Here is a 25,531-nt window from a genome sequence, read left to right on the forward strand (position 1 = left end):
AATATATTTTTCATCATTAACCTTGTCTAACTGAGTAACTATGTGACTTTTATAGCCCCTGAGTACAAAGTCAGGCTTAAAACTCATGCTACACAGGGCTGATGAATAGCAGCTGGGTTTGAGGCACACAGTTCTGAGTTAGTATCTAGTGTTACGAGAATACACATAAAATTAAGATGTTTGCTGGACTGGGCTAGCATCAATGGCATCAGCAGTTGGTCTGCCACCTGCCCTCAGGGGACGGAGAGATAAGGAACAATGGAGCAGCGTCTGGAGATGTGTAATGAAGGGACGTGGGAGAGAGAGCTGTCTGGAGCGGCTCCCCCTTTGAACCCTGAACTGTTTGAAGTGATGGACAGGCGATACCCCAGCAGGGGGATAAAAAGGGACAGGTTCGCTAAGACAGACACACACGCCACCCGAGGTAACGAGACCCTGGAAGCGGTGCGCCTCTCACGAGTGGGTGAGAAGCACCAGACAACGACAAGGGTGGAAAGGTACGATCAGCGGGAACCCGGTGTGTGTCCGCCCTTGCCTGGGTGCCGGGTTCACTGCAGAGGATCGACCGCATCTGGAGGAGGGGTCACAGTCGGTGACCTCAGGTGACATCACCAAGGACCCGCCCAAAAGCTGTTTGTGAGCCATCTCGCTGGTCTGTGAGTGAAGCCGTGTTCTGAATGATCAGTTGTTCCTATTCTATGTCTCTCTTCCCCCACCTTGTCCATCGCCATGGCAACGATTACTGTGAACTGAACTACTAACTGGACTGAACTTTGAGTCATTTTGAAATTGGTCATTTACCCCTAGACAACGATAGAGCTTGATTGATGCTGTTATCTTAATTCTGTGCACATGTGCGTTTATCATCGCTGAACTGTTGCATTTATTATCCTTTCGATTAATGTGTTGCTTGTTTCTTTAATAAAACTTTCTTAGTTCTAGTACTCCAGACTCCAACTGAGTGATCCATTTCTGCTGGTTTGGCAACCCAGTTACGGGGTACGTAACATAAGTGGGGTTCTCGTCCGCGATTTTGAACGCTAAATTTGGGACGGAGTAAATTGATTGGGTTAAAATTCCCGAAAGAAAGAAAAGTCAAACAGCAGAAATGGAGGTTGAGGAATTTATAAAGGCGCCGACCTTGGAGGCATTAGAGGATGCCAGGAAATCGGAATTGATAGCTGTGGCCAAACGGGTGAATCTTGCTAAGGTGAAGTCGACAATGAGGAGAGAGGAGATACACAGAGCTATTGTAGAGCACTATGTATCTAAAGGTGTGTTTCCCCAAGGTGAGCTGGGGGTGGTGTCTATTGAAAAACCTGCTGGAGACGCAGTACAGGTACAGCTTGAAAAACTGAGACTCGAGCACGAGTTCCGGGTACGGCAGTTAGAACACGAAGAGAGACAGTTAGAATGGCAGGAGAGAGAGTTAGAAAGGCGGGAGAAAGAGAGAGAGTTAGAAAGGCGGGAGAAAGAGAAAGAGGTAGAAAGGCAAGAGAGAGAAAGACAGTTGGAGAGAGAAGAGAGAGAGAGGGACAGGCAGTTGGAGAGAGAGGAGAAACAGAGGGAAAGGGAATTTGAGCTGGAGAAGTTAAAGATAAGGGCCGAGCAGGGGCTCGTGCCGAACCAAGGTGGAGAGTTCCGGGCGACCCAGGAGGTTAGGCTGGTTCCCCCATTTGACGATACCGATGTGGATCGGTACTTTCTCCATTTCGAAAAAGTGGCTATAAGTCAGGACTGGCCGAGGGATAAGTGGGTTGTTTTACTTCAGAGTGTACTGAAAGGGAAGGCCCAAGAAGCTTACTCAGCTTTGTCCGCGGAAGATGCCCAGAAGTATGAGGTGGTGAAGGAGGCCATCCTCAGGATTTATGAGTTGGTCCCGGAGGCATACCGGCAGAGGTTCCGGAATGCGAGGAAGCGGTGGGACCGCACGTATTTGGAGTTTGCTCGTGAGATGCAAACATATTGTGAGCGTTGGTGCGCCTCGAAAGGGGTAGAGGGGGATTATGACAGACTGCTGCAGCTGATTCTGATTGAGCAGTTTAAAGGTTGTGTCCCTGAGGGTATGAGACCCTACCTCGATGAGAAAGAGGCAGCCACGTTAGCCGCAACTGCTAAGTTAGCGGATGAGTATGCGTTGACGCATAAAATGAAGGTTGCCCCGAGTAAAGGCTACCAGAAGGGTAGTCAGGACGGCGGGGAGAGTCCACCGGAAAAGTCAGAAAGTAAGCCGGGGACTAGTGAAAAGGATAAGGTAGACCGGGAGCAGTCTGGTAGGAAGTCTCCTGGGGTCGTCTGTTATAATTGTGGGAAAGTCGGACACTTTGCGTCCAGGTGCTTTGCCCCAAGGAAGGAGACGGGGAAAGGAAAAGCGGAAATTTTGAATGGCTGTATTGAGCTGTTAAGCGAACCGCTAGGGAAGGACAGGTCTGAAAAAGTCCAGGAAGGGCGCGAGAGGTTTATCTCGGCCGGACTGGTGTCAGTGAAGGAGAGGTTAAAACCAGTTCCAGTGCGGATCTGGAGAGACACGGGAGCGTGTCAGTCACTAATACTGAAGAGTGTATTAGAGTTTAGCTCAGAGACCCAGACTGGGGAGGTAGAGGTCAAAGGTGTTGGGGAAGGGACAGAGTCAGTCCCTGTGCACCAGATACACTTACAGAGCAACCTGGTCTCTGGACTAGTCACGATCGGGGTGAGGTCCGAATTACCGATGAAAGACGTGGAAGTCTTGCTCGGTAATGACATCGCCGGAGGAATTGTGTTCCCAGTCGTGAGATTGACGGGTCAGCCTGCCAGCATTGAGGCTCGGCCCATGGACTCACAGGTTCATCGCGGGCCCCCGATGGTGAATTTGGCTGAAACATTTCTGCCAACCTTGTATGAGACAGGGTGTAGTGAGATAAGAGGTAGTGAGGGAGCTGGGACAGACGTAGCAGTAGCCAGGAAAGAATTTGTGCAGACGCAGGAGCGAGACGAGGGGCTGATGGTTTTGGCAGAGACCGCTCTCTCTGACACAGCCTTGACAAGCTATTGTGCGGAGGAGGAAGTGCTAAGGAAGAAAGGGAAATCAAGTACAGTACCCGCAGATGAGGAATGGGGGGTGGTGCAAAAGAGTTATGGGGATGAGGTTTTTAACATGGCCCACGAGGTACCCCCCGGTGGACATTTTGCGGTGCTGGAGGAAACAGTTGGTGGAATCATGAAAGAGATTTACCGGCTGCCCAGGGGGAAAAATGTTATTGATCATGACCGACGCGAACTGAGACGGTCACCGGCTTTTGATATGCTAACAAACCTAGTCGGTGTTAGCGTGGAAATCAATGAAGCTAGGGGCCCCTTGATAAGAGGAAAAAACCATTTTGAAAAGATTAGGATGGGATCGGTCAGATGGGAGAAGGCTATTGTTTTGGCCAGGTCTACTGATAAGGTCTCTCCCTTAATCCCCGAACAAAGCGAATCTTTAGAAGGAGTAATTAAACGACTCGCACCTATGTGTTTGATTGTCCTGAGGAAATGCAAAGAACTGGGACGTTGGGTGATTGTGGTTACAATAGGGCAGCCAAGTAAACAACACCCATATATTTCGAGTAATTCAGTGACTAAAGGTCTGATGAACACAGAGGTGTGTATTGGCAATTTAACACGGCTGTCTGAAGCCAGTTTGATAGTGAACCTTGAAAAAAATGAATTCGGCCACACGAGGGTCACTTACCTGGGAACTGTGGTGACACAGGGGCAGCTGGCAGTGATGCAAGCTACAGTGCAGGCTATCACTGACCTCCCAACCCCGACAGACAAGAGGGCCCTCAGAAGGCTCTTGGAGATGGTGGGGTACTGCAGGAAGTTTTGCAATAACTCTGCGGTCAATACCCGTCCCCCTCCTACTAAGCCCTTGCGAGAGAAAATTGAGTCGGAATGGGACGACCCTTGTTATTGTGGTCCGGGACAAAACCAAATGAGAGGTTACATTGGTCGCAATTCATCAGTGTTTTTGGCCACTATGAAGTTTGCTGAGTTGGAGCCTGGTCTAAGGGATTATTAATAACACGTGTAAAAGGAACAGAAAATGTGATGACTGTCTGTCAAGGTGTTGACAGCTTCAAACTCGCTGTATTAGCTAAATAACTGTTAAAGATGTATATTGTGTATGTATCAGATAATGTAGTCATGTTTGTAATTTTTACCTCCGGGTAAAAATCCTTAAAGGGGGGAAGTGTTACGAGAATACACATAAAATTAAGATGTTTGCTGGCCTGGGCTAGCATCAGTGGCATCAGCAGTTGGTCTGCCACCTGCCCTCAGGGGAAGGAGAGATAAGGAACAATGGAGCAGCGTCTGGAGATGTGTAATGAAGGGACGTGGGAGAGAGAGCTGTCTGGAGCGGCTCCCCCTTTGAACCCTGAACTGTTTGAAGTGATGGACAGGCGATACCCCAGCAGGGGGATAAAAAGGGACAGGTTCGCTAAGACAGACACACACGCCACCCGAGGTAACGAGACCCTGGAAGCGGTGCGCCTCTCACGAGTGGGTGAGAAGCACCAGACAACGACAAGGGTGGAAAGGTACGATCAGCGGGAACCCGGTGTGTGTCCGCCCTTGCCTGGGTGCCGGGTTCACTGCAGAGGATCGACCGCATCTGGAGGAGGGGTCACAGTCGGTGACCTCAGGTGACATCACCAAGGACCCGCCCAAAAGCTGTTTGTGAGCCATCTCGCTGGTCTGTGAGTGAAGCCGTGTTCTGAATGATCAGTTGTTCCTATTCTATGTCTCTCTTCCCCAACCTTGTCCATCACCATGGCAACGATTACTGCGAACTGAACTACTAACTGGACTGAACTTTGAGTCATTTTGAAATTGGTCATTTACCCCTAGACAACGATAGAGCTTGATTGATGCTGTTATCTTAATTCTGTGCACATGTGCGTTTATCATCGCTGAACTGTTGCATTTATTATCCTTTCGATTAATGTGTTGCTTGTTTCTTTAATAAAACTTTCTTAGTTCTAGTACTCCAGACTCCAACTGAGTGATCCATTTCTGCTGGTTTGGCAACCCAGTTACGGGGTACGTAACACTAGCAAGCCCTTCACCTTTGGTAAATGCACACTGATTTCATTTTCAGACCAAGAGAATAAATACAGCAAAAAGACATATTCCCTCCACAACTCTCAATCCTTTCATGAATTGTGGGAGCCTACAGAATCTGGGCCTCGTACTGATCTACCACTAGTTGGGTGAATGATAACGAACATGAAGAAACACCACCTTAAAGTTACTCTTCCAAGCACATGCCAACCAATACAACCCACTGTTCCCACAGGAAGACCAAAGACAAATGAAAATAATAAAACTAGAAAACACATCCCCCAAAAGAGGAAAAACATTTCATCTAATTGTACTGTGAATCCCTGGAGCAAAGTGAATCAGTAGAGACAATACCTGACTGCAGCCACCCCATGGCCTATTTCGTGAATAATGCCACTGATCAGAATCACAGTGAAAAAATATACCAGTTGGCTCGCAGGTAGGTTAACACCAGGCACCTGTAGATATTATAAAGAAGTAGTAAATATATTGTTCCAAAGTCAAATGGTCTGTAAAGTCTTATATAGCACTGGGTTGCTGTGGGGACGATTCAGCAATATTCAGTGTCTGTGCCTTGACCTACAATGAACATCAACCACCATTAGTTCATTGGACACACAAGGGACTACAGATGCTCAGACAGTATCTGAAAGCAAACGGATAGCCAATGTTTTGGGTCGAGACTCTGCATCAGAACCCTGCTGCAGACAACTAACAAATCTCTTCTGATTTGACTGCTACATGGAGAAAATGCATGTGGGTCAAGTATCTGGCAACTCGGGTGAAAGTCAAGGCATCCGCTTCTTAAAACTGCTTCACTCTTTCAGATGAGTGTTGTAAATAACTTGAGCACACCAACTGCTAACAGCAAAATCCTTTTATCATCTTGCCACCAAGGGAACATTTAAGGGAAAACACCCAGATTTCAACCAAACTGGCTCAAAACCCCTTTCTTACAATTTCCTTTTATAGATTTTTCTCTTGTTCAGTAACTCTCCATGATCTCTGCTTGGTTACATAGAAGGAGGAGGCAGATAAAGAGAATGATTAAAAACACACTCAACCCTAACTGCATAAGGATCAATTTCTTCAAGGGCTTATAGATTTTTGATAGATTTGGTGGTGTTGCAGCAAGCATATGTAGTCAATCATTAACCCTCTTGCAACCATATGGATCATATTCTTCCACACTAGTATCTTAAGAAATGGTGTTTTACACCTTTGTTCTTTAGTGGTATTGCGGACACGTGGCTCTTCTGTCACCCCTCACCCATTCGAAGAGATGGGAACAATGCACAAAGCTTTCAGCTGATCCTCCATTGTCAGTCTACCTCTGTTCATACTCCCTTTATGGTCATCGTTCATTTCAGGCACAGAACTGTCACGTCATATTAGGCAGAGTGGTCATACTGACAGACAAGTTGAGTTCTGCAAAACAATCTCGGCGATACATATCAAATGAAATTATCAGAAGTACATATACTGAATTTGATGCGGCCTCATTCTCAGATGAAGGCATAGGCCCAATGATGAGAAATAAAACAATTAGGGTGTACAAGAACATGGAAAAAGCACAAGTTTATAGAGGTAATAATATACTGATAGGCACAGTAACAAGATTGTATCACAAACAATTCAGTCCTCTAATACAGACAGACAGCTCTGCCCTTTAAAGCTACAACACTTACTGAGTAAACTCTTCTTTTTTAACCTCTTCATTGTCATATTCTCATCTTATCATTCCTACGTTATGCTTTCACTGATGAGTGGAGACAACCAGTCATGTGGCTTTCTAGTTGTTCTTGCACCACAACTCATCCCTCTTCCAAGCTCCAACTGAAGGACACCCAAATAATGCAAAGCTTCTCACTTGAGTTCTCTGTCTCATTCAAACGTGGTTCCTACACTGTTCCAACCAAGCCATGGGACCAGGGACAAGGAATTCAACAATCTCCGGTGCTTAGTCATACAGAACAGAAATAGGTACTTCTACCCATCATGTCTGTACTGCCCAACGTACCTGCCTTAGTTAACCCATTCAGCTGCATCAGCTTTATGCATTCAAGTGCTTGTTGAGATGCTTTGTAAATTAATCATCTGAGGCTGTCTTGATTAATTGTCTTGGACCAGAAACATTGACTATTTCTTCCTTGATCAAGATTTTGAGGGTTTTTTTGGGCATTTTGTATTTTCGTTCTGCTCCCCCCAACCCCAACAATGATAGTCATTCTACATACCCCAGGCTTGGGTCACTTACCACAACTTGCAGTATGCGTTTGTTCTCAGCTACTGTCCCATCAGCTGACATCACCGCCAATGTCTGTGCCAGGGTTTTCGTTAGAAGTATTATTGAGATAAACATGAAGACCACTCCAAATCCCATCCCAAGACTGAACCTAGAGATCAAGAAACACTCAGTGACCCAGTGCATCTTTCAGTGATGGGCAAGGCACAATAAGTGAAGTAAATGACTGCATCCCTCTCAGAACACATTCCTGAAGGGTATTAGGTTTTCAGGTTTATTAAGTAAGCAAAAAGCCCATACGACTTCTATGATAGGATCTTGAGGAACACCAGAGGTTAATTTTGAGGAGATGAAAGGAGAAATCATGCCTGATATTTTACTAGCTACAACACGATAGTTAAGAATGTGTAAAGAGTTTGCTGTCCCATACTGCTGGACAACAACAATGGGACTTGGAAGGAGAAGTCAAGGGGAGTTTATTGTTGTGTACATAAGTACAGTGAGATACAGGTACAATGAAAAACTTGCAGCAGCATCACAGGCACATAGGTTCAGACCACACACAGAACATAAATTATTCAATATTTATATATGACGCCAAATTCAAAACTCTAGTGCAAAGAAAATTATTCAAGCATATTGTTGTGCTGAGGTTTTTGAAAACATTAAGGTCCCTGTACCTTTGCCAATATGTTAACTAATAGAGTACTAAATTTTCTGATCTTCTCCTTATCTATGTAGCACCCTCAATCTGCTTCCTAGACAGCAGTCAGAATATAAATTATACAAGATAGTGACGAGAAAACTATACTCTGCAGTGCAAGCAAAATCACAATCAGAGACAATTCCATAGTAATGCAAGAGGTAAACACAGCGGATTCTGGTTAACTGGTCCATCATTTGATCAGCCGTTTATTTGGGACAACTCTTAAAGAACAAAATCTAATCGAGAAAATAGCTGGGATTTGCTTCATTTATTTGGGACCACAGACTGTTGGCGAACAGTTTCTAACTGGCGTCAGTTCTGTGCACTTGTGTGGCTGTTAGACACTATACCATGTTTAGAGCAAACAGTTTTTAAATAGCATCACTTACATGTTTTTGTGTTATGCTATACTTTTGGGTCAATGGCCAATGATTCAAAAAGCAGTGATTTTTGTTTATTTTGATTTTGATTTTGACTAAAAAATTTCAGAACCTCACCATGAAACTTCAGCTAAATGGGGCAGCTGTTCAATTGGGCCAAAATGTATTGGTACCGATGTGTCCCAATTAACCGGAATATTGTGTGTGTCTCTGTGTGTTTGTGTTTGTGTTTGCGTGTGCGCGCACGTGTGTGTGTGTGTGTGTGTGTGTGTGTGTGTGTGTGTGTGTATGACCCATTCGGACCAGTACACTTTGGCCCAATTAAGCAGCTGCCCCAAACAGCTAGTTTCATGGAAATAGTTAAAAAGGCATGAAGAAGACAAACTGAGTAACAAATCATGTATTTAAATGAAATGCAAAATAAATTAGAATACTACCAATAGTACTACAGTACTATAAAATTGTGCTTTAATTTCTAATAGTAATCAACAGGGGTTAATCCACAAAATCAATACAGACACCTAGTGCCTTCATGCAACACTATCTATGATTGCATCCTCCAAATTTTCATTTGCACTGTAACATCTGAGATGACTGTTGATACCTTTAAATTCTTCGTAGATCCTAACTTGTTGAAGTAGGTGAAATCATTTCATTTTCACTTGTGGCGTTTTCTGGCATCTCTAAGCTTGCATACTTGAAACCACAGTGAGCAAACCTATTTGGAATTGTCTTCCTGTTTATTACTCACTAACTATCTGTGACAAAATTCACTATTTTTTGAACACAAACACATACAACTGACACTACTTAAAACTGTTCGCTCTAAGCACGGTGTAGCAGCTAACAGCCACACAAGGGCGTGCAACTGACACTAGTTAGAATCTGTTCGGCAATAATCTGCAGCCCCAATTAACCAGCATAGTGACCCAGATAAATGAAGACAATACAGGATATTTTCTCAATGTGTTTTTGTTCTTTAAGAATTGTTCCAAATAAGTGACTGCCCTGATTAACCGATGGCCCAATTAACCAGGATCCAGAATGAATGCAAGAGAAACTACCCTCAGTGGTTGTTTTTCCATCTTCCTGCTTGCCGTGGATTTCTGTAACACCACTGCTCTCAGTCTTTACTCCAGTATAACTTCATACAATTAACACATTCGGCTCACACTTGAAATTTAACAGAGAAGTCGCAGATCAGTACTGATGAGCTGAATTTTCCACAAAAAAACAATCCAGCCAGCCTTAATTTCAAAAGAAACCTTATACAGGTGTCCCCCACTTTTCGAACATTCACTTTACAAAACCTCGCTGTTAGGAAAGACCTACATTAGTTACCTGCTGTCGCTAACAGAAGGTGTTTTCACTGTTACGAAGGCAGCGCGCAATAAAAGGCAGCGTGTGAAAAAAGCAGCGTGCAACCTGAGCAGCCAAGCTCCTCTCCCGGAACGGCATTCTAGCCGACATTGCTTAAACACGTGCCTGTGAGTATTTGTGCTTTATGTCGATTTATTTTGAGCATCTGTTTGCAAGATGAGTTCTAAGGTATCGGAAAAGCCTAAGAGCTTGAAAGGGTAGCGTAAAACTAGACATAATTAAGCATTTCGATCGTGGTGAACGAAGTAAGGACAAAGTGAGTTTGGCTTGTGGAAGTTGACGGAGATGATGTTGAAGAGGTTTTGGCATCCCATGACAAAGAACTGATAGATGAAGAGCTGATGCAATTGGAAGAGGAAAGGATAACAATCGAAACCGAATGCAGTAGCGAATGGACCGAAAGTGAAGTCGTTCAGGAACTGAACATGAAGCAACTGCATGAGATGACAGAAAAATGCGCGAGGCTAACCAGTCAAGCATACTGTCGTTTTTCAAGCCTTCCACATCAGCCACAGCAGACGATGAACCTCAGCCTTCGACATCGAGGCGGGCAGACATAGAAGATGATGACCTGCCTGCCCTGATGGAAACAGACGACGATGAGATGACACCCCAGTGTCCCACCACCCCAACCCCCGGGCCGTGGACCGATACATTGCCGCGGAGAATGCAGCGGTAGCCGGGACACACCCAACACATCTTTAAGAAAAAAGCCAAAATAAACAAGTTAATTAATTAGGTGCCGCCCGGCACGTAATTGTCGGCCCAGATCAGAGGTGATTGCCGATTGCGTCGCCTCTATCTGGGCTGACATTTACGTGCCGGGCGGCACCTAATTAAATAGCTTGTTTATTTTGGTTTTTTTCTTAAAGATGTGCTGGGTGCGTCCTGGCCACTGCTGGACCACTGCATTCTCCACGGATTGGTATCAGCTCGTTGCCTGGAGGGTGGGGGCCACTGCACCAAACCAACCTGCAATGACTCAGCCGAACACACTATCACACTATCATACTATCATTCCTGATTCCGGTAAGTGATACTACACTGTACATACTTATTTCTACTTTATATAGGCTGTGTATTTTTATGTGTTATTTGGTATGATTTGGCAGCTTCATAGCTTAAAGGTTACTGGAGAGAGTGTTTCTGCCGAGAGTGCTTGTGTGAGATTTTCGCTACGGAGAACAGTGCAGCAATGATTGTAGAGAAGTATTTCTACTTTATAAAGGCTGTGTATTTATCATATCATTCCTGCTTTTACTATATGTTACTGTTATTTTAGGTTTTATGTGTTATTTGGCATGATTTGGTATGTTATTTTTTGGATCTGCGAACGCTCACAAATTTTTCCCATATAAATAAATGGTAATTGCTTCTTCGCTTTACGACATTCCGGCTTACGAACCATTTTATAGGAACACTCTACCTTCGGATGGCGGGGGAAACCTGTAACTCAACTTACCACAAGTACAGGAATTGAGGTTTCCATCGTCCCATCTTTAAAAAGAAGCGATTGAAGAAAGTTGACTGCCAACGTATGTGAAAAGGGGCAATGCTGATTCCAAGTTTTGTCAGGCATTCTTCGTACCACACCTTGACACTAGGTGACGACTGCAGAATCAGAAGACTGGCATCAGTTTTATTGAGTCATACAGACAGAAACAGACCCTCCACACATTTAGTCTACGCCCACTTACACTGAACCCATTTTATTCTCCACACAAGGTCTCCCCAGATTCTACCACTCACTGACAGATTAGGAGTGGAAGATGACAGTCAAGTTGTGACAGGCTGGGGAGATGGTACTGTGGAGCTAGGATTCAGTAGCAGGTAGATGATGGGATGGTGAGAGAGAGGGGGAGAGGGGGATGGGGAGAAAGGCTCTCTCAGTCCTGGTGTATGATTTCAACCAGATATGTCACAATTCCTTTTCCCCTGCTGATGCTGCTGAACCCACTGAGTTCTCCAGCAGACTGCTGTCCAAGGACAGGCAGGTCTGTCTGAGTATCAACATTCCCCAATCTCTCACCGATAAAAAATATGCAGCACATCTCAAGTTTCTAATGAAGTGGACAAACTCATATATTTCCACTATGTACTCCATCTGCCATATGTTACCAGTCACTGCTAGTCTTTACCATTTGAAGCTTCTGCATTCTCCTCACCCCTCAAACTCACTTTTAGTTTTATGTGATCAGCAAATGTTATACTTGATCCTCTTCCATATACAGTACATAGTGAATCAGAATCAGCTTTATTATCAGCTGCATGTCATGAAATTTGTTAACTTAGCTGCAGCAGTTCAATGCAATACATAATCGAGAAGAAAAAATAAACAAACAAACAAATAAATAAATAAATTGCAGTGTACATATATTGAATAAATTAAAAATCGTGCAGAAAAACAGAAATATATATTAAAAAAGTGAGGTAGTATTTACGGGTTCAATGTCCATTTAGGAGTTTGATGGCAGAGGGGAAAAAACTTCCTGAATCGCTGAGTGTGTGCCTTCAGGCTTCTGTACCTCCTACCTGATGGTAACAGTGAGAAAGGGCATACCCTGGGTACTGGAGGTCCTTAATAATGGTCGCTGCCTTTCTGAGACACCGCTCCTTGAAGATGTCCTGGGTGCTTTATAGGCTAGTACCCAAGATATAACGGACTATATTTACAACCCTCTGCAGCTTCTTTCAGTCCTGTGCAGTAGCCCACTATCCCCCCCCCATACCAGACAGTGATGCAGCCTGTCAGAATGCTCTCCATGATACATCCATAGAAGAGCTTTTGAGTGTATTTGTTGACATGACAAATCTGATCAAATTCCTAACTAAGTATAGTTGATGTCTTCTTTATAAATGCATCAATATGTTGGGATCAGGTTAGGTCCTCAGAGATCTTGACACCCAGGAACTTGAAGCTGCTCACTCTCTCCACTTCTGATCCCTCTCTGAGGATTGGTATGTGTTCCTTTGTCTTACCCTTCCTGAAGTCCACAATCAGATCTTTCATCTTACTGAAGTTGAGTGCCAGGTTGTTGCTGCGATACCGCTCCGCTAGTTGGTTTATCTTTCTCCTGTACGCCCTTTCGTCCCTATCTGAGATTCTACCAACAATGGTTGTATCATCAGCAAATTTATAGATAGTATTTGAGCTGTGCCTAGCCACACAGTCATGGGTATAGAGAGAGTAGAGCCATGGTTTAAGCATACACCCCTGAGGTGTACCAGTGTTGATCGTCAGCAAGGAGGAGATGTTATCACCAATCTCCACAGATTGTGGTCTTCCAGTTAGGAAATCGAGGTTCCAATTGCAGAGGGACGTACAGAGGCCCAGGTTCTGTAACTTCTCAATCAGGATTGTGAGAATGATGGTATTAAATGCTCAGCTACAGTCAATGAACAGCATCACGTTTCAGGCAATGTCAGCCAGAGGAGACAGACACCTCCGCCACAGGTGGTTGACAGAAACCCAGCTCCCGCCTCTCCTGCCTTACGAGCAGAATTCTTCAACTTAATTTTTCAGTGTTTGTGTTGTCCAGGTGGTCTAAGGCCGTATGAAGAGCCATTGAGATTGCATCTGCCGTTGACCTATTGTGGCGATAGGCAAATTGTAATGGGTCCAAGTCCTTGCTGAGATAGTGGTTCAGTCTAGTCATGACCAACCTCTCAAAGCATTTCATTACTGTAGATGTGAGTGCTACAGTAGGGAACAGTAGAGATAAAAGACCAATCCCCATTAGGCACAGCCTGGCAAAAATCATTTTGTTATCTCTGTTAACCAGCTCTCAATCCATGCCATCAACCTCTGATGTGGGACTTCATTTAAAGCCTTCTGTAAATCCAAATTCACCAGATTCAGATACACCATCAAAAAACCCAATGGAGTATTCAAACACAAGTCTTCTTCATTAATTCATACTGTTCAGTCCAATTACTCTTTTCCAAGTGTCTTGCTATCAATGGGTGCAGATGCTGGAACCTGCTGATGGAACGAAGCAGGTTAGGCTGCAACAATACAGGGAAGTGCACAGTCGATGCATTGGGTTGGGACACTTCATCTTGCTATCAATCTGTTATTGTTGATTCCTGTGGTTTCCCAACTATTAGGTCACTCCAATGCTAGAAAGTTGTTATTCCCCATTTTCTCCCTGCTTTTTCCTTTAATAGCACAATCACATTTGCCCCCCTCCGATTCACAGGAACAATCCCAGAATCTATAGAGCTTTGGAAGTTGATAATCTGAGCATTCACTATCTTCATAGTCACCTTTAACAACTCTAGGATATACAGCATTGTGCAAAAGTCTCAGGCACATATCCATAGTCAAGATTCCAAAGACCTTTGCACAGTACTGTAGTAATTTTAAGTATTCCACTACACCGCTGCCACAATAAAAAACAAATTTCATGATAAACCTGATTCTGATATGGGTCTCTTTTGCGGACTGAGAGTGGGAAAGGGACAGGGAGAGAGGACTCATGGTTCGGAAAAGGGGAAGGGAGCAGGAACTATCAGAGACATTCAATGATCAATAAACCAATTGTTTAGAATCAAATGATCTTGCCTGTGTCTCAGGGCAGGGTGCGTCTGCATCTGCACCACCTCCTGCCCCGGCACTCTTCTCTACCAGCAGTCTCACACCCCTCCCGTAATGCTCCACCCTCACCATTCCCAACATTCCTTGGTCCCACCAGATTTACAAACTCGTTCTCCGCTCCACGTTAACAAATACAGTACTGTACAAAAGTCTTAGCCACCCGACCAATAGGTACATGACTAAGACTTTGCACAGTACTGTAGTCATTGGAAATTACCAATAACTTCTTCAGTGGTAATTCTACAATTGGCTCTCCTGTATGTCAGGGAGGATTTCTGTGCCTTCTTTAATAAACATTCACATTTCTCTGCCATTTCCTTATCTCCCATTATAAGCTCTCCTGTTCCTGCTTTAAGGGTACAAAGTTGCCCTTGCTAATCTTTTCCTTTTCACCTACACTGAAAGTTCTTACCCTGTTTTCATGCTTCTCACAAGTCAACTCATATGCTACTTTGCTCCCTTTATCAACTTCTTATTTGTAAAACTTTGGTCAGGCCGCACTTGGAGCATTGTGAGCAGGTTCGGGACCCTTATCTCAGAAAACATAAGCTGGCATTGGAGAGGGTCCAGAGGAGGTTCACAAGGATGATTCCGGGTATGAAAAGGTTAATGTATGAGGAGCATTTGATGGCTCTGGGCCTGTACTTGCTGGAGTCTGGAAGAATGACGGGGATCTCATTTAAGCCTATCAAATATTGATAGAGTGGATGTGGAGAGGACGTTTCCTACAGTGGGGGAGGGACAGTCTCAGAATAGAGGGATGTCCATTTAGAACGGAGGAATTTCTTTCGCCACAGGGTAGAGAATCAGCGGAGTTCATTGCCACAGACAGCTGTGGAGGCCAAGTCACTGGGTGTATTTAAAGCAAAGATTGATAGGTTCTTGATCAGTAAAGGTGTCAAAGGTTGGTGAGGGCAAGACTGAATGGCTTGGCAGGTAAATGGCAGGGAACTGGCGTAGGGGGCAGGGGTTCAGATTTAGGGATCATTGGGATCTCTTCTGGTGAAGGTATGACCTGTACAAAAGGGACAGATTTCACCTCAACCCAAGGGGGTCCAATATCCTTATGAGCAGGTTGGTTAGAGTTGTTCAGGAGGGGTTGAGTATGGCATGAGTCGGTGCATGTGAGTGTGGCTCCCGTTTTTTTATTGAAAATCTACCTGTTTATCTTTGCCGTATATTCGAGATAACTGAATATTTACCATTGTGAACAACGCGGGACATAGCTGGACATTTAAATGGCAAGTAGAATGTACCTTCGAAGTAAAACTGGGGAAAAAGATAGTGAAGCCTCGAGCAAGAAGGCTGATGTTACAGTAATGGCGCCGTTTCACGCTGCTGGACCTGGACCTGCGCTACCTGATGACTGGGAGAGGCTTCGTTTAGTACTTATTACTGACATGATGCAAGCGGTGCATTCTGCCCTAAAAAGAGAACTTGAAGATGCTTTATCATCAGTGACTGCTACCATGGAACAAATTATGTCTGCTTACGAGTCGCATGACGAACGCATTCGTGGGGTTGAAGACGGCCTGAATGATTACAGTGACCGACTGGTGAGCGCCGAAGCCGCCATTGCAGCGTTGCAGAGCGAAAACGCATTTCTGAAGGGAAAGCTTGATGACCTCGAAAATCGGTCGCGGAGATCCAATTTGAGAGTGGTCGGCATTCCTGAAAATTTGGAAGGTTCGGACCCTGTTAAATTTATGACCCAGTTTTTTGACGAAGTGCTGGGGACAAATTTTTTCCCAAGGCCTCTCGTACTTTTGCATGCTCACCGAGTCGGACGTAAACCATCCGGTGTCTCTGGAGCCAAGCAAACGAGACCAAGAACGTTCCTGGTTTGCTTTCACTCCTTTCAAGATAAGCAACGCATCATCAACAGAGGGAAACAACAGGAATTCTGCAGATGCTGGAAATTCAAGCAACATACATCAAAGTTGCTGGTGAACGCAGCAGGCCAGGCAGCATCTATAGGAAGAGGCGCAGTCGACGTTTCAGGCCGAGACCCTTCGTCAGGACTAACTGAAGGAAGAGTGAGTAAGGGATTTGAAAGCTGGAGGGGGAGGGGGAGATGCAAAATGATAGGAGAAGACAGGAGGGGGAGGGATGGAGCCGAGAGCTGGACAGGTGATAGGCAAAAGGGGATACGAGAGGATCATGGGACAGGAGGTCCGGGAAGAAAGACGGGGGGGGGGGTGACCCAGAGGATGGGCAAGAGGTATATTCAGAGGGACAGAGGGAGAAAAAGGAGAGTGAGAGAAAGAATGTGTGCATTAAAAAGAGTAACAGATGGGGTCACTCTTCCTTCAGTTAGTCCTGACGAAGGGTCTCGGCCTGAAACGTCGACTGCGCCTCTTCCTATAGATGCTGCCTGGCCTGCTGCGTTCACCAGCAACTTTGATGTATATCAACAGAGGGAAGCAGGAGCTGTATTTCCGCGGACACCGCGTTTTTTATGAAGCTTTTAGTGCGGAGCTGGGGAGAAAACAAGCAGCTTTCAAGGAGGTGAAATCCCTGCTTTACGGGAAAGGGGTCAGGTTTGGCCTCTTGTATCCTGCCCAGCTCCGGATCATGCATGAAGGTAAAAAGCATTATTTCCATACACCAGAGGCGGCCAAAAAGTTTCACCATTCGCGCTGGGGAGAAGAAGAACAAGAAGAGCAATAACTTTTTTTTAAGGTTATTCATGTAGCATGGAAGGGGCCTCATGCTGAGGTAAACTGTTAATTTTCACAATCCACTTCTTTGTTCATTTTTTCCAGTTTAATTTGTGGAACGCGATCGGGTCAAACTGCTATGCTGCTGAAACTGATTAACAAAAACTTTCAACCAGCAAAATGTAAATATTTGGGATTTGTATCTCGGGCATTTAAGTTGCCTAGTGTTTTTTTTTTGTTTTTAATGCTTAGCTTGACCTGTGTCATCTTTAGCCTATATGTTATATTAAAGGTAGTATAAGTGATAGGATAAATGTTAAGGAGGGGAGCCACCCTAGATTAGATTGAAAGTTGGGTTGTATGGGGAACACCTTGGAAGTTTTTTGTCGGGTACTGCCTGCGATCATCCTCAATTGGGGAGGTAGATCTAGGTTTCGGGGGTTAATTGGGTTTTTTTGTTGTTTGTGAAAAGGCGTGGGGGGAGTGTTTTGGGGGATTACCATGGCAGTTTATTCTTTTGTGTGTTACAGATTGATCAGACTTTCTTTTCATTGTGCGTTATTGCGTGCAACTTATGCCCTCGCACTGTTTTGGATTGTAGGCCCTGTGCTGCTGATGGAGGTCACCCTGTGAGGTTTATTTCTTGGAATGTAAAGGGGCTCAATGGTCTGGTTAAAAGAGCTAAAGTTTTCTCTCATCTGAAACAATTAAAAGCAGATATACTATTTCTACAAGAGACACATTTAAGAGTGGAAGACCATAATAGACTTCGTAAAGCATGGATTAGTCAGGTTTTTCATTCGAGATTTAATAGTAGGTCCAGGGGGGTGGCAATATTAATCACCAAAAGAATGCAGTTTACACCATCTGATATAATCAGTGACCCCAATGGTCGCTTTATTATAGTCTCTGGCTCTCTCTTTCAGATACCTGTTATTTTGGTAAATGTTTATGCCCCTAACTGGGACGATGTCCAATTTGCAAATAAGGTTTTGTCTTTAATACCTATCCTGAATACACATAAGTTAATCTTTTCCGGAGATTTGAACTGTGCTGTTGACCCACTGCTTGATGGGTCTTGCCCTAGGGGAACATTTTCTGGTATGGCAAAGGCCTTCTTGATGTTTATGCAACAAATGGTTATATGGATCCTTCGAGATTTTTGAATCCATCAATTACGCAATTCTCTTTCTTTTCTCATGTTCACCACTCCTATTCCAGGCTAGACTATTTCTTTATAGATCACTCCTTGATACCAATGATTAGACAAATTGAATACACTGCTATAGTTATATCTGATCACTCGCCCGTGAAACTGGACCTATGTTTTCCTTTAAACGTTAGAGAACGGCCTCTGTGGAGACTTAACCCCCTTTTGCTTTCTAATGAGAAATGTTGTAGTTATATATCGGCTAACATTGACACATTCTTCGAGACTAACAAAACTGAGTCGGTATCGTACTCTTTACTTTGGGAAACTTTAAAAGCTTTCTTGGGGGGGTCAAATAATATCTTATACTTCACATGCCAATAAAGAGCATAGCAAGGAAATGCAAGTGTTATTGCAATCTATTTTGGACCTGGATAGAAAATACTCTGAGGCACCCACTGCGGAATTATATAAAAGCCGGGTTGATTTGCAAGCGAAGTTTAATCTTCTATCTACAAACCTACCAGAACAATTAATTCTTAAGACATGTGGCCTCTATAATGAATATGGTAACAAGGCGAGCCGGCTTATGGCTCATCAGTTGAAGCGTCAAGCTGCATCACGACTTATTCCCCAGATAAGAGACCAAAACTTGACAAGCAATCCAAAAGAGATTAATAACGTCTTTGCCACTTTTTATTCCTCTCTGTATGCCTCAGAGTTCCCCTCAGATAAAACAAATATGGAACTTTTTTAGATAATTTGGAAATACCAACTCTTGAACCAGAGGAGGTGGAGAACCTAGATCAGGCTCTTGGGCAGGAAGAGATTAATAATGCCATTATGGCTATGCAGAGTGGTAAGTCCCCAGGTCCTGATGGTTATCCAATAGAATTTTATAAGAAATTTAAGGATAAGCTCATACCAGTCCTTCTAGAAGTGTTTCAGGAATCTTTGGAGAATGGCTCCTTACCCCCTTCTCTTTCACAGGCAGCTATTTCACTACATCTTAAAAAGGACAAGGATCCGACTCATCTCACTTTTGAATGTAGATGTGAAAATTTTGGCTAAAGTGCTTGCATGCCGTTTAGAACGTCCCCTTCCCAAGATAATTTCAGACGATCAAACAGGCTTTATTAAAAATCACCATTCTTTTTTTAATATCCGTCAACTGGCTGATGTGGTTTATTCATCCAGTGATTCTCCAAGTCCAGAGGTTGTTATCTCCTTGGACGCGGAGAAGGCGTTTGATAGAGTGGAGTAAGTATACCTGTTTAGTGTTTTGGAGAAATTTGGATTTGGCAGAATATTTGTAGCTTGGGTTAGGCTATTATACCACTCGCCTTTAGCATGTATACAGACAAATTATTTTCGATCTGACTATTTCCCATTAACACGTGGCACTCGCCAAGGCTGCCCACTGTCCCCTCTTCTTTTTGCAATTGCAATTGAGCCTCTTTCTATTGCACTTAAGTCAACTACATTATTTCAAGGTGTTAGAAAAGGGGACATGGAACACCGTGTATCCCTATATGCTGATGACCTCTGACTTTATGTCAGCGACCCTGTAGGTAGTAGTCCTGATATTGTGTCATTATTAGGTCAATTTGGAGCCTTCTCTGGCTATAAACTGAACTTTCAAAAAAGCAAATGCTTTCCCATTAATAACTTGGCCCTACAGATCCAACAGGAATCTTTGCCTTTTCCTTTATCTCAAGATGGTTTTGTATACCTAGGAATACATATTACTCGCTCTTTTACATCTCTGTTTGAAGCTAACTACAGGCCTCAGGTTAGCCAAATGAAGGCTGATTTCGAAAGATGGCGCAGTTTACCCCTTACTATAGCTGGGAGAATTCAATCAGTGAAAATGACTATATTTCCTAGATTTCTTTATTTGTTTCAGTGTTTGCCAGTTTTCTTATCCAAGTTATTTTTTAAATCAGTCGACCAAGCTATAACCCCCTTTATTTGGGAAAATAAGGTCCCAAGGGTTAATAAGCACACTCTCCAAAGAGGTCATGACATAGATGGAATGGGTCTTCCCAGCTTTATTCATTATTACTGGGCATCGAACATTCAAAAAGTATTATTTTGGCTTCACCGGCCACATATAATCTGGTGCCTGTTTGAGTCACGGTCTTGCCACTCCTCACCTCTCCCAGCTTTGGTGTATTCTTCCTTACCATTGAAATCCTCTCAATTCACATCTAACCCGGTTGTGCTCTCCACCCTCAAAAATTTTAATCAATTTCACTGCAACTATAAGTTCATATCAGCTTCAGTTTTGGGCCCCATTCATAAAAACCATTTATTTCCTCCCTCCACATTCGATTCAGCTTTCAGACAATGGGGTTTGAACGGTCTTACGCGCATTAAGAATTTGTACACTGATAACATATTTGATAGTTTTGATAACCTGTGCGGTAAGTATGGCCTTCCGCATAATCATTTTTTAAAATACCTGCAGATTCGCCACTTGGTCAAGGAAAAATTTCCCTCTTTTCCTGATCTACCACCTGCTATGTTATGGGAAAAACTCACTCTTAGCTTTAACAATAAAGGGCTGATCTCTGAACTATACTCTCAGCTGATGTCTTTGGGAGTTCAAGATCTAAACAAAACTCAAGAGTAGGTGGGAGGATGACCTCGGTATGGATCTGGTTGAGGAATATTGGGCAAAAGTATTGAATAGGGTTCATTTCTCATCATCATGTGCTAGACTGGGGCTCAATTTAAAGTTTTACACAGGGTACATTTAAGTAAAGCCAGACTGGCAGACATATACCCTGGGGCAGACGCTGACTGTGACAGGTGTTCCTTCTCTCCGGCTGGTTTAGTATATGCACTTTGGTCATGTCCTCAGCTTGATAACTATTGGGCACTGGTTTTAAAAATTATCAGTGAGGTTTTGGGGGTGACATTGAGACCTTGCTCGCTTATAGCTGTATTTGGTGTGGCAGATGATGATTTGGGTTTAAATGCAAGCCAGTCGGATATCATTGCATTTACATCGCTATTGGCCCATAGGAGAATTCTGCTGGTTTGGAAATCTGCCACTCCCTCAACTGCTGCTGCTTGGTTCGAAGATGTAATGTTTTTTCTGAAATTAGAAAAGATTAAATTTACTTTGGGGGGGTCTGTGAAAAAGTTCTATTCGAAATAGGGACCTTTCTTATCATATTTTGGGAGTCTTAAGGAATTACCTACTAGTTGAGGGCATTTGATTGTACTCGGAAAGTTGCCTCCCATTTAACATGCTTATAATTTACCTCACAGGGTAGTTGATGAATTGTAAATATGAGTGTATTTTGGATCATCTGACATGTTGCAGATGTGTGTGAGCCATCGTCTTGAAGTAGTGTGGGGGTATGGTTGTGAAATGTCCGTGCTTGTATCTGTGAATTGTCGTGTTGTAAATATATTAGCTGCCATGATATGTTCGGGGAGGGCGGGTGGGGGAGGTTTGTTTGGGGGTATGATATAAAAGCAAAATGGAGGAAAATGTAATCCATTATATATTCTGTATTGTGTCATTCCTTCAATAAAAATAAAGAGTTGTTCAGGAGGGTTTAAGCTAATTTGGCAGGAGGATGGGAACAGGAGTGATAGTGCTGAGGATGAGGTAGTTGGTTTACAAACAGAGGCAATCTGTAATCAAACTCCTAACAGGGAGAGGCTGATGATAGGGCAAAATTGCAGTCAACAAGATGAGCTGCAATGTAAAAGGTGAACAAAATCGAAAAGGGTGAATACAGGACTGAAGGTGTTGTATTTGAATACACTCAGTATACAGAATAAGGGAGATGAACTTGCAGCACAGTTGTAGATTGGCATGTATGATGCTGTAGGCATCACTGAATCATGGCTGAAAGAAGATTACAGCTGGGAGCTTAATGTCCAAGGATGCACATTGTATTGAATGGACAAGCAGGTAGGCAGAGGGGGTGGCACGGCTCTGTTGGTAAAAAATTAAATCAAATCATTAGAAAGAAGGGTTGGAAGGTGTTGAATCATTGTGGGTAGAGCTAACGAACTGCAAGGATAAAAAGACCCTGATGAGAGTTATATACAGACCCTCAAACAATAGTAAGGATGTGGCCTGGAAATTACAACAGGAGATAAAAAAGATGATGCCAAGAAGGAAGCAGAGAGGCTACAGAAGGAGAATGGGCAAAGAAGTGGCAGACGGATGGAGTGTCACGAAGTGTATGGTCACACAGTTTGGTAGAAGAAATAACAGGGTAGATAGACTTATTTTCTAAATGGAGAGAAAATTCAAAAATCTGAGGCACAAAGGGACTTCGAAGTCCTTGTGCAGGATTCCCTAATGGTTAATTTGGAGGTTGAATCTGTGGTGAGGAAGGCAAATGCAATGTTAGCAATCAATTCAAGAGGACTAGAACACAAAAGTAAGGATGTAATGCTGAGGCTTTATAGAGCACTGGTGAGGCCTCACTTTGGGTACTGAGAGCAAGTTTGGGCCCCTCATCATGGAAAGGATGTGCTGACACTGGAGAGGTTCACGAAAATAATTCTAGGATTGAATGGCTTGTTATATGAAGAGCATTTGATGGTCTGGGTCTGTATTCACTGGAATTCAGAAGGATGTGTGGTGGCCTAAATGAAACCTAGCGAAAGCTGAAAGGCCTTGATAGAGTGGATGTGGAGCGGATGTATCCTGTGTCTGGAGTTTAGGACCAGAGGGCACAGCCTCAGAATAGAGCAACATCCTTTTAGAATAGAGATGAGGGGAGGAATTTCTTTAGCCAAAGATTGGTGAATCAGTGGAATTTGTTGCCACAGGTTGCCGTGGAGGCCAAGTCTTTGTGTGTATTTAAGGCAGAGGTTGATATCTGCAACACACACAAACAATGCTGGTGAACGCAGCAGGCCAGGCAGCATCTATAGGAAGAGGTACAGTCGACATCTCGGCCTGAAACGTCAAATGTACCTCTTTTCCTATAGATGCTGCCTGGCCTGCTGCGTTCACCAGCATTGTTTGTGTGTGTTTGAATTTCCAGCATCTGCAGATTTCCTCGTGTTTGAGAGGTTGATACATTCTTGACTGGTCAGGGCATGAAGGGATACAGGGAGAAGGCAGGAGGTTGGGGCTGACAGGAAAAATGGATCAGCCATGAAGAAATGGCAGAGTAGACTCAATGGGCTGAATGGCCTAATTCTGTTCCTGTATCTTATGGTCACGGGGTGAATGCAGGAGTATGGGTTGAGAAGATAGGACAGTTGCAAGAAAAAGTTTGTGAACCTCTTGCAATTACCTGTTTTTCTGCATTACTCATAGAACGTGGTCTAATCTTCATCTAAGTCACAATAATAGACAAACACAATCTGCCTAAACTAATAACACAAAAACGATTGTATTAAGTATTAAACAATCAACATTAAGTACACCATTTAAACATCACATCCAAAGTTCAAAAAAGTATGTGAACCTCTGGGGTAATGCCTTCTACAAAAGCTATTTGGTGTCAGGTGTTTCTATCAATGAAATGAGATTGGATGTGTGGGTTGCAGAGGTGCCCTGCCCTATATAAAAAAAGACATACGAAGTCAGGTTACTGACAGAGCCTGCTCTTCTCAAGACAACTTATGTGCAAAACAACTTTCAGAAGCCCTTAGAATTGTAAAGATGCGTGAAGCTAGAAAAGGCTACAAAAGCATTTCTAAAGACCGAGTGTTAATCAGTGCACAGTATGAGAAACTGTCTACAAATGGATGAAATTCAGTAATTTATATTAACCTCGTTACCCACATTCCAATCAATTCCTCCCAGATTCTAACCCTCATATACACACTAGGGACAATTTACAGCGTCTAGTTATCCGACCAATCTGAATGGCTATGGGATATAGGAGAAACCCACTGCAATGACAGGGAGAACATACCAACTCCATACAGACATCATCAGAGGTTGGTACTGAGCTGAGGCAGCACCTCTACCTGCTCAGCCGCTGTGCCACGGGGAATGACTTGTTTTGCCCAGTCTGCGTGTGGATGAAAGACCACCAAGGTTACACTAGGGGCCGGTCATAGCGTCATACAGCAAGAAAACAGGCTCTTCGGCCCAAAAACGCCCGCGATCCCACTGAGCTCCTCGCTTACTGTGGAAGGATGGTGGGATGGAGCCTGGGGGTGAGATCAATGCAGTTGGTACACGAGATTCTGAGTGGGTGGGGATAAGAGGGCGGGGAGTCTGAGCGGTGTTTTTCACGGAGGGAACAGGTACAGGAGAGTGATAGATGCGGGACAGCAGAAAAGGGGAGACACACAGATGGGGCTGCAACCCTGCCATGCCCGTGGTGACTGAGACAGGATTCGCGTCTACCCGCCTCACCTTAAACGCCGAGTCGGCGAGACACAGCACGCACCAAAAACCCACCGGGCCCAAAACCGCCGCTGCCGGCACCATCACACCGGAAATGGCCAGACAAATAGGAGGTGACATCACCCCAACGGCGGCCATCATTGCGTCCGGCCGGCCATGTTGGTAAAGTGGAAGCTGACCAAGGCGGTGGCCATATTGGTAAGGGAAATCTAATGGTTTTTATACGGATGTAAATTTATACTTAAAATACTATGAAAATGCATTGGACCCAGAAAGTCCGCGCGGGCCCCTCGCAGAACGATCTTAACCCACCTTATCAATAACCCGCACGGTTTTGGGAGGAGAGGGGAAGTCGGAGCATGCAGGGAAATATCGACGGCCACAGGGACAGGACGGGACTCCGGACGGTGGCTGAGACCGGGATGAACCCGACCCAGATCAGCAGCAAGGCCGCAGTTATCCCCCATCTCTCATTGGCATTGCCCCTGAGAAGGTGAGAGCCAGATATCCCCTTGATCTGCTGCAGGAGGTCCCACGGTGCAGGGAAGACAGTTCCAGGGTGGATCCTCAGTGAAGATGAAAGTCTGGATGATTTGTGACTTCAAAGTAATTTCATTAATAAAGTACTATGTGTCACCATACACTGCTTGGGATTCATTCACAAGAACATAAATAAATAAATAAAATTTATGAAAAACTATACATAGATAAGCAAATAACCAAATTGTGCAAGTAAAAAATAAATAATTCTGAACACGTGAATTGTAGGGTCCTCCTTTGAAGTGCGTCTGTCGATAGTAGACTCAGTTCAAAGTTGAGGTGGTGTAGTTTTGCACGCTGGTTCAGGAATGTTGGGCATTACCTGTTCCTGAACCTGGAGGTGTGGGACCCAGGGCTCCTGGCAGATGGTAGAAGTGAAAAGAGAGCATAGCCTGGAAGGTGGGGGCCTTGATGATGGATGCTGCTTTCTTGCGGAAGCTCA

The 25,531-nt window shown here is 44.1% G+C and overlaps 1 protein-coding gene across 5 annotated transcripts in view; it reads right to left on the reverse strand.

Moving 5' to 3' along the window:
- The window catches only part of mbtps2 (membrane-bound transcription factor peptidase, site 2), a 78,664-nt gene extending 53,975 nt beyond the window's left edge, over window positions 1-24,689 (reverse strand). For 3 of the 5 annotated variants that reach the window (XM_063051307.1, XM_063051310.1, XM_063051306.1), the window contains exons 1-4: window positions 24,559-24,689; window positions 11,259-11,407; window positions 7,343-7,481; window positions 5,440-5,543 (exon numbers count right to left, since the gene is read on the reverse strand). In XM_063051307.1, the coding sequence (XP_062907377.1) occupies window positions 5,440-5,543; window positions 7,343-7,481; window positions 11,259-11,407; window positions 24,559-24,687 (521 nt within the window). In that variant the 5' untranslated portion in view covers window positions 24,688-24,689. Of the gene's footprint in view, window positions 1-5,439; window positions 5,544-7,342; window positions 7,482-11,258; window positions 11,408-15,886; window positions 16,065-24,109; window positions 24,187-24,558 lie in introns of those variants that run through there. The other 2 variants (XM_063051308.1, XM_063051309.1) reach the window with 2 other exon arrangements.
- Window positions 24,690-25,531: the final 842 nt, after the last annotated feature.

Source organism: Mobula hypostoma, chromosome 6 (genome assembly GCF_963921235.1).
Source record: "Mobula hypostoma chromosome 6, sMobHyp1.1, whole genome shotgun sequence".
NCBI lineage: Eukaryota > Metazoa > Chordata > Chondrichthyes > Myliobatiformes > Myliobatidae > Mobula > Mobula hypostoma.